Source organism: Mycetomoellerius zeteki, unplaced genomic scaffold (genome assembly GCF_001594055.1).
Source record: "Mycetomoellerius zeteki isolate Tzet28-1 unplaced genomic scaffold, Tzet1.0 scaffold690, whole genome shotgun sequence".
In the NCBI taxonomy this organism is placed as follows: Eukaryota; Metazoa; Arthropoda; class Insecta; order Hymenoptera; family Formicidae; genus Mycetomoellerius; species Mycetomoellerius zeteki.
In genome coordinates, this window is record NW_017257709.1 from 270249 (window position 1) to 282962 (window position 12714).

Below are 12714 nucleotides of genomic sequence, written 5' to 3' on the forward strand. Positions count from 1 at the left end.
TGTTGACCCCACAACATTTTGCTATTAACATTTTCGATTCAGTTTTTCATAAGGAATACGTACGTACCGGCATCTCCGGGTGGTCTGAATCACCCTGTATATACATATATGTATATAATATATCGCTCATTCACTAAACCAATGACATAACTAAAAAATCATTGTGTGCGTGCGTGTATGTGTGTGTGTGCGTGTGCCAAATTACATTTATGGAAAATATTTATGGAAAGTACAGAGATATCGAGTACAGAGAAGAGATATTATGCAGATGAAATATATAAATTTCGGCATTTATACGCTCGAACGTTATTGTTGTACAGCAAAGTGCCATTAAAAGCGTATTTCAACGCGTTAAAAATGATGCTATGTCACGCCAAAAAATTCGAAGGATGAAACAATAATACGTCCTGTGCAAAAGTAATATTTTTCGATATCAGAACACAGAATAATAATAGAAACATATAAATAAACATTAAGCTGAAATTTAGATAAATTGTTCATCTGTTGTGAAAACGAGTTTATATATACATAAAGAGAGAGCACATTAAATTTTTATTCATTTCAATACTCGTCTTACTCTGCAAATATGCACTTATGTACATATTTAATGTTTCAGGGGTAACAATATGAGATTCTACGCGATATGCTGTCGAGTTAATTAATTCAGTCTGGGATTAAATTAATAAATTTCATTTACGAAAAAACACAGTAATAGTAACAACAATGTATACAGTTACAAGTAATAATAATTATAGGCAACTGCAGTACAAGCAAAATGCTGCAACTCTTAAGCTACAACTGCAAAGTCCACGCTCTACGTTTCCACACTCCAAGTTTCTCGCTATTTTAGAAGTTATTCGCCATATTTTGTATCAGGCGAAAACCGCAGAGCCCACGGTAATATGAAATTAGGAAACCCATCGCGTTATTTCTTCGTTTGAAAAGCAAGTGCACCCAAATGCACGCTAGTTAGCATATATGCACATGTTAAAATATTTCAAATAAATTATCATTTGCAAGAAAAGGCGCATACATTTGCGTAACAAATTTTTTATTTATATGTGAAAATTTATATTATAAATAAAAATTTTAACGTCTTTTCTTAATTTCTTAATTTTTAAATTCATTTATTTATTAATTGTTTAATTTTTTAATATACCCTAACGTCATATTTAATCAAGATACTTACGTGCTGCCTTGCAAATAGCCTTAATTTCAGGTTCTAACGGTTTAATTACTTTATCCTTTAGTGCACCTGACTGCACAGCTTTTACTGTCCTGGCCAAGGCTTGACAAGTCGCCCAAAGAATTTGTACATTCGACGCACCCTTCTCTTCCTCCATACGAGCTGAAACAAAAATATTTCACTTAAATTGATTCAACGTTTAGATAAAAATTCCTTGCGGTCGAGAGAAACTTACTCTAACATTCTCAATTATTAAAAATTTAAATAGTCCTGTTAATAGCTCGGGACGAAAGTTTATATCGTGCTGATATATAAAGCTTAAAAATCACGTTCGTTTTTCTTCACTAACATAATTTTGCATTTTTACGGTCATAAATTACCGAAAGAGATAGCTAGTAGAATTTATATTCGAAAGTTATTACGCGCCAGAGATTTAAATATTGCAAAAATACCAGACGAAAGTTTCACTTGGAATTTAGTAATTTACTTGATATATGTGTCGTATGTGTTGTATACGTTAATGTACGCGATAAAACTTAATATTTATATCGTTATTAAGTCCAATATTAAATTAAGACTCGTAGATATTTATCGCGAATTATCAAAAAAAGAAGGAAACTTGCAATTGATTCATAACATTCGCTTAACTTGTCTAATTTAATTTATGCCCACATATCCGTTGTAGTTCCCCGATCATTCAAAAATCCTCAAGGGTATCGCTGTGATGTTACAGTGACAAACATTTCGCGCGCTTCTGTGACGTGGTAAAATTTTTCGATAACAGCGTTCGTCATGGGAAAATCCCAATATGTATGTGAATTATGAAACCGTGTTCTCTCGACATGTGCTCGCATTCTGAAAGGCCGCGCGAGATCGGCGTTATATTGTACATAATCCTGTTCGTAAACAAAGATAAAACTTGGACGTTAACAAAAATGTAATTCGCGGTCATTTGTTGAAACAATAAAATGTTTTCATACGCACCCGAATAAAATTCAGCGATTTATTTATATCTCGCGCTGGATAATAATGCAACAGCCATTCGGTACAGATTCACGAAAAACAATAATAATTGCAATAAACGGAGAAATAAACAGTCGCGTGATAAACGGACTTTGTCATCAATACGGTCGAACCGAAAATGTGAATATCGTTTATTCGTTAAATATTTTCATACCATTCGCGCCACATGTAGGTACGCGTGAAAATATTGTTTTGAAATATACACGATGGGTCAATTAAATGGTAATATAACTGCGATATATTCCGTATTTGTTAACTTCACCGCGACTAATTAAATCATCGTTAAATTATCATGCCATGACATAATCGACATTTAATCGACGGCATGACGAGCATCCCCACCTGTCGACTGGCGATTGATGAACTGTAAATCGGCTAGAAAGATGTTCGGCACGGCCGTTAACGCCGCTAAGGCGGGCGAGAGAAACGGGATTCAGCTGGATTTCAGTGCTTCTAGCGTGATTTATTACGCGTATCAATCCGGTTGGGGTTTACGGAGAATTTCTTGTCTAGAGAAAATTACTCTACTCGGTTAGAGATTTTCCGTGTGGCTCTCTTCCGTTTCAGCCTATATATAATATTTTCCCAAATCAGGAATATTTTCTTTCAATATACGAAAAAAATGATTTTATTGAAGTAGGTATTTGGAAATTCAATTACGTACACACAGGTCTAAAAATAATTTTGTTGGACCATCAAAATAATTATGTAAGAAGCATAATAGGCAATGCTACAAAAAGTTTTGACACATTCTAGCAACCTAGAATTCTAGCTTGAATTTTAGATAATTCTGATGATACAATAAAATTATTTTCAGATCTGTATCTAGCTAAATTTTTAGATACTTCAGTAAAAACCTTTCAATGTATGTGACGACATTTATGCGTACACCATACCATATAAATTAATAATAACGTTGATTTAAACAAAGCTTGATAAATTTTAATTTTTGGACTCATAACATAATTTTCATTTTGCTGCGAACATTTATCTAATTTAACATTATCGTCGCCTCCCGAAATGACCAAAGCAATTACAGTCGGTTCATGGTCGGGTTTTAGAGAGAAGCGCGAAAGCAAATTATGGTCTGTAATAAGTGCAATATCACTCTTTATAACGACAATCATTGTAAAAGCACGAACGTTTCGAGGACACAGACACGTGCGTAATTAATCTCTCGCGATAGAAGGGATCCACCCTTCCCTGCAATTTTATCGTCGCGGCGAATTACGGGGCGCAATTTGGTCGCCCAAATATCATTATCGTACTTTTTCATAAATTATTTTTAATACGTTCAGCAGATCAGCAAACTGCCGGTTATCTCCTGTTTTAAATTACTCGGGCTCAAATAATAATCGAATCTGTGATTCGTAGTAGCGGCGATATCATTTCTCCCAATGGCTATAAAATTCCAGTGCTCTTTAAGCTAATTCTTCGCGGGGTATATTTTTATTTCCCCGCGACGCTTCAGAGAATGCCGGGGATAAACCGTATTATATTATCAATTTCGTCGCATAAGCAAGCAACCTCGCAAATTTACAACCGCAAACCAGTTCAGAGCGAATTACCAAATCCGTCGCGCTATTTCGACTTTATGATCCCCTCGGCTTTATTGGTGGTGCATTACTCACAGACCGCGACCGTCTGTCGCTATTTCCTTTTATGAGTAGGTCAAGTGCGATGGATAATTTTCGCGAAAAATTGAATAGAAGTCATATTGACTTGTCGGTCGAAATTCCGTCCGCGGAACGATATATGCATCTGCCACCATATTTGCCTTGGAAACTAATATTCTGTAGCATCCAGGTAGTTATTAAGTTCGCGGTTTTATATTCGTTTGTCAGTCATCATACAGTTTTATTGGCAATATCATTGAATCTGCTATAATGCCATACTGACCCATCCATCCTACTCTTACGGTTTGCTCTCAAAATATAAATACATCTATTTGATGCAAAAAAGAAACAATTTTAATTTGAATCATGCAAATCATGAAATGTACACTGAAAAAAATTTCTGGTTGAAAATGGACGAATCAGAATTTTCTGGTTAAATTTATTAGAATTCTAGTTGAGATAACCGGAATTCTGGTTGATACAATATTTCTGGTAAAATCTAGAATTCTTATTTTTACCAGAATAATTATATCAATCAGAATTCTGGTTATCTCAACTGGAATTCTAATAATAAATTTAATCAAAAAATTCTGATTCGTCCATTTTCCATCAGAATTACTATTTAATCCAACCAGACCATTTTTCTCAGTAATCTACATAGATAATATGCAAATATATAATAAAACAAGTATGCGTTTTTAATATTTGATCACATAATATTTAAATCTTGCTTAACTCGCAACGCCCACTACATCCTATATATATATATATATATATATAAAATCGATCAATTTTCATCAAGTTTATCGCTACTAAAATGCAAAGTACTTGAAAGCCATAAATGGTAAAGGTAAATTATCGGAAAGACGGTATTTTAGACCATCGCTTTCTCACGCAGCACTACTTACATTTTTCGCATATAAACGACCGCTCATAAATTAATGTCTGGCGCTCTTCCTTTCTTCTCACGCAACTTCGGATTCCAAATCGCATTGGCGGAACGCATCGACTTCAACGACTTAAAGTGACCGTAAAGCCAAAATGACAGACCGATTTCCCGACGTGCGATATATATCTCGGAATCTGTTTTCCTTCGTTCTCTCTTTTTCTTCCGTTTTCTTCCGTGCTTATATTGCCACACGATGGACTTTCAGTGAACGATTCTCACGCTTGAGCTGGTCGGTGAGCATCGACGCGGAAAACGGAGAAGGTCGAAGGGCCCGGGACTGTTTCAAGCCGGATCCACTCCATCTTGTGTGTCGGTCCTGCTTCCTGTCTCTCTTCTTGCCAAACGAAATCACGTTATTACGTGGGTAAAGCTGTCCACGACTGGATCGAATGTCGTCGCGAAAAATTCCCAAGTCCCGTTAAATCCACCGTGTATCCGTAGGAATTATCAGACTCCCGAATGAACGCGTCCAATTATTCTGGATAATTACTAGTTTGTCCGAGCATACGCCGCGCCGGCGGCGTATCGTTACTCAGGCGAGTTCCGCTCAGCGGTTTGCCAAAATTAATTGTCTCACGAAGATCGTAATTACTTGACCGCGAATATTTTTTCCGTGTTTATCGACGGACGCACCGCGCGAAAAAGTAAAAAAGAATAAGTAAAAAAAAAACGTTTATATACGTGTATTTTCGAACCCGTTGTTTTATAAATTGCTGTTACAACAATCTAACACGTGATAGTTCAATTTTACCATCGGTGTTCTAAATTTCACCCCGGTAAATATTGGTTACTGTATATGTGTAGGGAGATTTCAATAAACTGTTTATTTATCTTTTAACTTCGATACGTGTGTCAATTTTCGTACTTCGTTACCAGCTTTGTCTGTGATTGTCATGCTACTTTATAAAAGCTGCTGTTACTACGTGAAGCGGATGTTACTACTACGAATGTTGGTTAACGCGAATGAAATTAAATTTAATTACAATGCAATGATATATATTTAGGGCATTTCCTCTCTGCGCAACTATCGTTTCGCATTTTGTTTTGCATTTTTTTTAATCCAATAATCATTTATATGCCTACCACCGTACTTCATCGCAAAAAATTCCGTATGTTATCTGGTGGCACCGAGCCAGATCACCCACTGCCGCCTGTTCCTCTTTTATGTTCTCTCTCTCTCTCTCTCTCTCTCATGAGTATAAAAATTCCAGATAAAGAGAATAATCGATAAAGAGAAAACTGAAATGCTGGCATTATTGTTGCCAGAATTTGTGGTCAAATAATACTTATCGGTTCATTCGAATGAATCCAGACGAGTAACTTTTTCTCTTCTCGCTCTTTATCGTTTCCGGTCCATCGACTTGTCTTTCACAAGGAAAAGCACTGATGAAATCAGTTTGGAGGGGATTAAGCGGAGCCAGGCCACGTGACATTTTACGCTCCAAGAGCTATGCGAATTTCGAGGGCTGCTCTTGTGCTCTGCTTTTGCCGTGCAAGCCGTCCCGCACTCTTCCTCTCTGTTGCTCTTCGTCCTTTCTGACCCTATTTTGCGAACACTCTCGGATTGATGAGCGTAACGATGCGGTCGATGCATGACAAAAGGGTGGATTGTACAATCCCCTATGTCATGCCGACACACCAAACGCTTTTCCTCTATCCACCGGCACACATTGCGTCATGATGCTGCGCACATTAGCCCACTGATTAAACATCGCGTAAAACGCGCGACCAACTTTTCCTCCCAGAGAGAGGTACCGGCCGTTGGACCAACGGTAGAGATGTGCTCGAGTTTAATCGCGAAATAAGATCGTCCGCAGCAGCAACTTTCTAACGAGGACGACATGATTGCTCTAAGCGTAATACGTATGGTGACATCGGTTTAAAATATTTACGATGTGTGGCCGCGCTCTCTTATCTCCGCACGTGACCCCCGGAAAGTTCGTTAGTTAAGCAAATTATTTTAAACGAGTTTTTCGATTAGAAGATGTATCAAGCCGCTATCCCGGATGTTATCAAAACACTAACTCGGCCATCAAGATAAAAACGATAAAACATATCGGTACAAGCATCCGCAAACTCTGCCGAAATTAAATTCCCAGGCCACAACAGTGCGGTCAACGTAGAACAGCGAACGACCTGTTTAACCGACCCGACTTTTAAATTTTAGAATACGGCGACTTATCGTGTATTAATATATAATCGTATATAAATTCCATGTTTTTTGGTACATATTTATTCAAGTTGTCTATTCTTTCCTTTTACTTGTCATTTCACATGCACGCAGATAAGATTTATATTCAATTGATACACGAAAACGTTTATGACGCTAGCTGATTGGAACCGTCTTGCATCAGTATGTACCTACGTCAAGGGTTAAAGCAGGAGCACAGATTCTTATACAACGCATAATGCATAAGTCATAAGAAAATCAATCAATCAAAATCTGTTATTTTATGAAAAGAAAGGAAATGAAAAACTTTGATTGATTCATTTTCTTTTGCATTATGCGTTATGCAAGACTCTAAGGGGGCTTCTGCCCCCTTAATGTTTTAACACTAGAAGGACCGAGGCAACCGATTTGACTCCTCGCAAAATTCAAATTGCTATAACTTTTTTCAACTTTACTTTCATGTGATATCTTTCTGTGACTTTTCATCATTTTTCATGCTCTTATTTTTGGTAAAAAAAATTGTCAATTATATATATAAGATGGTTGAATTTTTATTTAATTTCTGACTCAGAAAGACCGTTGGAACCAATTTGGCTTTCTTATGTCTGATATTGCACACATTCGTATATGTTTTATTTACAAGTTTATTAAACTTGTAATATATAGACTTGTAAATGTTCAATAAATTAGTGATATTATTGTTAAAATATTAAATATAATTATCTATACGTTCCATTACTTTCTATTATATTTATCATTTACGAAAAAAGTATGCTTGATGTTAAATTGGCTCCTATGGTTCTTCTAGGGGGATCGTATATAAATCTGATTTCTATGTTATCTAATAAATTTACACATAAAATAACTTTACTGCATCTACAGCTTATTATTTTTAGATTAAATCCTAAAATAGAAAAATATAAAAAAGTTGTATGAAAAAGAAACATACGCTTCGAAGAATATCACGATGAGGAGCATAAGTTGGAATAGTACAGACGTTAACGTGGAAACGCGAAAATTTCGCCATCAACGATCTTACGCTCGGAATAATTGATTGCTGTTCGTTCAAAGCTCTATAAAAGCGAACAAAAAATCTATAGCTCGAAAATCAGGTAATCGAGAGCTCTAGCAAATAGAAAAATTCGCGCATCGACGAGGATAATTAATCGTCGCTGCAAACGCTATCACGGCGTATTGTCTTGTTCGTAAATTAGTCATGGTAGGAAGCGAACATAGCGACCGTCCGACAAAAAACTATTAATAAATCCATCGCGCGAGATTTATCGATTAACGAACTTCTTTTATCGGTTGCAATAAGATAGAGTCTGCCGGTCTACTCAATTTCGCGTTTGAGTGTGTTAATAAAATTCTAATTTACGAGTTTAATTACATCAAGATATTATGTATCAACAAAATAATGTAGAATTAATAAATACATAAACAAAGGCAAAGTAAGAGTCAATATTCAAATAAAATTAACGTTTAGTATTGTAAATGTAAAACATATATATAATTTCTTAGAAAATGTAGAAATAAAAGAGATTTGAAAAAATAAATAAAAAAGTAAAACAGTGAAAAGTTTAACAAACTTTCCTTATTGTAGATTATTAATACATTTTTTGTATAACTTTCAGATACCGATTGCAATTAACTATCTCAGATTGTCATTATATCTCAATTTTCATTTCAAGCTAATTGGAAACGAATACGTGCGCACAGTTGTTTATAGTATGAAATTCGAGCTGTTAACAGTGTGTCAACGTCGTGAGATCAAACAAAATCGTTATGGTACACCTGGAACATACATTTATACTTTAACAAAACGCGCAATATATAATATATAGAAATTACGAGAAAGCCAGCGTTGTTTGACAGTTTATTGTTGCGTAAATAAATTGAGATAGAACTGACAACACGAAAAAAAAAATTTAAAAAAATATCCGTATAATCCCAATTTCAAAAGTGAAAAAACGCGCATCTAGTACTTGTTCTTTTAATCAGAATTTTATAATATCATCATTCTCGATTATAACCTGAGGTCTGTTTTTTTATTCCTGCACTAGAATTCTCTCTTTTTCGATTTCGCCAGATATCAAATATATACCTATTTCACTTTAAGTTCCAAAAGTGACTAATTCAGCCACAGAAAACAGATCTCTTGATGCGATTTCCCCTTTTGCGATTCTAAGGATTCAAATAGAACAATGAGCCACGATAATGTCAAAATGGCGTTAAAACAAATCGTTATTAATTGAAAAGTAATTTTTAATAATCATTTTGGAGTTATTTTAACGTCATTTTTATGTCATGATGATTTATGTTCTGTTTGGGAACATTCCGCGATACCGATTTTTCGAGAAACTTTTCATACGTGATAAACGTCACTTCGAGCATTCGCGCGCCTATTGAAAGAATGAAACAAGTTTCGCCGATAGAGGACGATCAATTTGGCACTGCAGCACTGCGGATGGTTTTTGATGGATTTCGTTTTGTCGACAGGCGGACCGTTACTCTCGCGGTGGCCGATCATTTGAAGCATCTGTAAAAATGCCGATGGACGAAAGAGCAATGACAGTTCACCACGTAGATTTCAATTTCAATCCCGATTTTGAGCGGTAATTATCTTTATCCATTATTAAATCACTATTAAATCTTGTCGTAATTACACATTGAGAGAAAACGAAATAGTTCCAGCAACTATAAATTTGGCAACTTTTGCAAGTGAAGTACCTGTAACTAGTTTTACAAAGTAATAGAAACTAAAGTAGTGCTGAATATTATAAAAATACAGTCACGGTAACAAATTGTATGCACTATTAATTGGTAGTGAAATAGTGACTCAATTACATTGAGTAGTTACTTGAACTTCATGCAAATAGATATAACAATTACATTTTTTTAGTTTAGACAAAAATTTTTAAAGTGTCGCTCAGTACGAGTAGTACGCGGCTTTGTCACCAGAGGGACGTAGCGGAGTTCAATTTCTCCTAAGAACCACAGCTTACGATAAAAGGCGCAGCGTTGGTTTCAAACTTGGAAGACAAAAATAAATAAGAAATGCATACACAAATTTGTAACTATGTATTATAAAGCTTTAATAAGAACAATAAGTAAATTAAGTGAACTAAGAAAATATAGTAATATTAACCATTTATAAATTGTTTATATGGTTAATATACTATATTTTCTTAGTTCACTTAATCTAGTATTCTTATTTTAGAATTTAATAATATGTATATAGTTGAGGCGCTATTTCACTACAAATTTATAGTTACTGATACGACTTTTTTCTCTGAGTGCATTTGCATTTTTATATCACATCCATCTATTTGTATTATACTTACAATTAGAGTTGATAATCGAACATTATTAAATAACTAGACACTAAATGATAAATTCTTAACAATAGAGATTCACGACATAGTATTTACGAGTGCCCATATAATTAATTTTCAATGAACAAAAATAAGGAGTAATTATTCCCGATATGTTACTTTGAATTTACTAAATATAGTAAAGAGAATTTTAATATAGAGAATTTTATTTTGAATAAAACTTACGCTATATAAATAAATTTTCGCTATAAATTATGCGCTGTTGTCTTTCCAAGTTTTTACTGCTTCGCCGCAAGGGCAACTATATCAATTAGGACAATCGAGAAAACTTTTAATTGCCATAGTACCAACGCAGTAGAAGCGTTCGTCCTTTCAGTATCGGCGTTCTACAAAATTCACGAAGTTCAGAACAACTCGTTGACTCGATATAGAGCAACAGTCAATACAAGCGTCCACCTAATCGGTACCTACCTCGAGACTTCTCTCATTAACAGCGTTGTTTTTCTATCGGGGGTAAAGAAACGTCGGTATCGCTGGTGACGCGCTGCCGGTCGACATTATTTGTAGTCGTTACGGGGAAACTCCACCAGAACTTTATTTCTACTGTCGTATAGTTTCCTAGCACGAGCCGGCAGTGGAACACCGCGGGCCATTGAAATACGAGCCGAGAGCCCTAGTACTCGCATACCGGCTGGGAGAGAACGCGACTGACTTTTCTTTTTGTTCCTGTCTTCTGACGCTAAAATCACATGGCGCGAGGGAGAAATAAGGGTGGACCACTGCTCTCTCGGGGGAAAGTTGCCCGTTGCATTTCGAACGGCGATGTAAGAACACGGTTAATCCGCATTCCGACGGTATGGTATCTCGACAGTAATGCGCAGAAAAAGCATAGGATAGGAGCAATGGAAAGCGAGGATCTGCGATCATTGTATGCTACAAGACCGTGTTGAGAAAACGAGCGCTGCTTTTCAGACCTATCCTTTTGGGATATTTGAAATTTTCACCGCAGCATTAATGACAGAATGGAAATTTACAGTAAAGTATATATTCAGCACAGAAATTGTAAGAAGTAATAAAGTCGACTCTTGGAAATATAAAACGTTCAACTTGTATAATATAAAAAATTTTTAAAGATTTTTGTATTATTTTTTCAAACGCGAGAAAAACTGAAATCAAATTATCATACTATGTATGTGCCACAGCATCACAAATCAGATAATTCAAAACGATGATGACTGCTTTGAGATTCAATGAGCGACTTTTCGTCAATGCCTAGCATTAGCGGATCCACGGGAAAAGCCATAAGGGTCATACCCTCTCTTGGAGTTTCAAATATCATATATTTTTTATATATTTCTAAAATATCCTTAATCACAATTTTGATTTCCTAAAAACATTTTTTAATTTAAAAGATTTCTAAATATAAAAAACGTAGATTTCATTCTATTATTCTTTTTTGGTGTTAATATAATTTTAAATAAAACATTTTATGAATTATACATCTTAAATAATATCTTTCAATGTCATAACTTAAATATTAATTTAATATTCTATCTTTTCATATTTGACCTTAAAAAATTTTGTTTGTGGTGCCAACAGCCCCCTTAACAAATTTCTGGATCCGTTAACCGCTAACATGATGCGATAACATTTCTTCCTGATCGCAGACGATTTTTCTTTGATATTATCCGTAGTAGTTCTTCGAGTCTCACCTAAACGAGTGCTTTTCTTCTCGCAAGTGTTTCCGTGCGAGGGTTGTAGACGTTGCAACCGCAAATGAAGGGTAAAAGAAAGGCCCAACGTGGGAACCTATCAGCTCGGCAACCTATTTTCTTCTTTTTTCTCATTTCCCCTCTGAATTTGCCAAATCACTTTTATCGGCACAAAAAGCGCGCGGGATAAAAACAAATGCATTTTAAACGTGAATTTAATAAAAATGTACAACGACGCGGTTAATATGCATCTCAATCAAATACATATTTACGATGGTCATCAATTTTATGAAAGAAAAATCAATATTTATAGCAAAATATATAAAAAAATAGAGGCAAATTTATCCATTATTCACCAGCTTTGACAGAATATCCGTTTAATATTTTTTATATCATTAATAGTTTTAATATTATATATGTTTTTGACAATTAGATTTTCAGCAGGCTCCCAAGCCTGATTAAAATATATATCGGTGGTTTGAGAGGTACATGCACACACATTCTTCTTACATATATGTATGTTCTTATCAGTATTCCACCTTCATCCTGCGTCCCAAATTTTTACGCGCTTCCACGTTTATGCATCCTGCTTCCAGCTGTCACACTATTAATTTTGAGACGTTTGGCATCGAGGAACACGTACTGTCTGATTTACGAGAAAATTGCGACTCTCGCACAGTCGTCCCGCCATTCGTCGCGTGACCAAGAAAATATTGAATCGTA

General features: G+C 35.3%; 1 protein-coding gene across 3 annotated transcripts in view; it reads right to left on the bottom strand.

Annotated features, from left to right (window-relative positions):
• Positions 1 to 12714, bottom strand: part of Mitofilin (inner membrane mitochondrial protein mitofilin) — a 41592-nt gene that overhangs the window by 9522 nt on the left and 19356 nt on the right. For all 3 annotated transcript variants that reach the window (XM_018457937.1, XM_018457939.1, XM_018457938.1), the window contains one exon: positions 1190 to 1348. In XM_018457937.1, coding sequence (XP_018313439.1) covers positions 1190 to 1348 — 159 coding nt within the window. The remainder of the gene's footprint in view (positions 1 to 1189; positions 1349 to 12714) is intronic.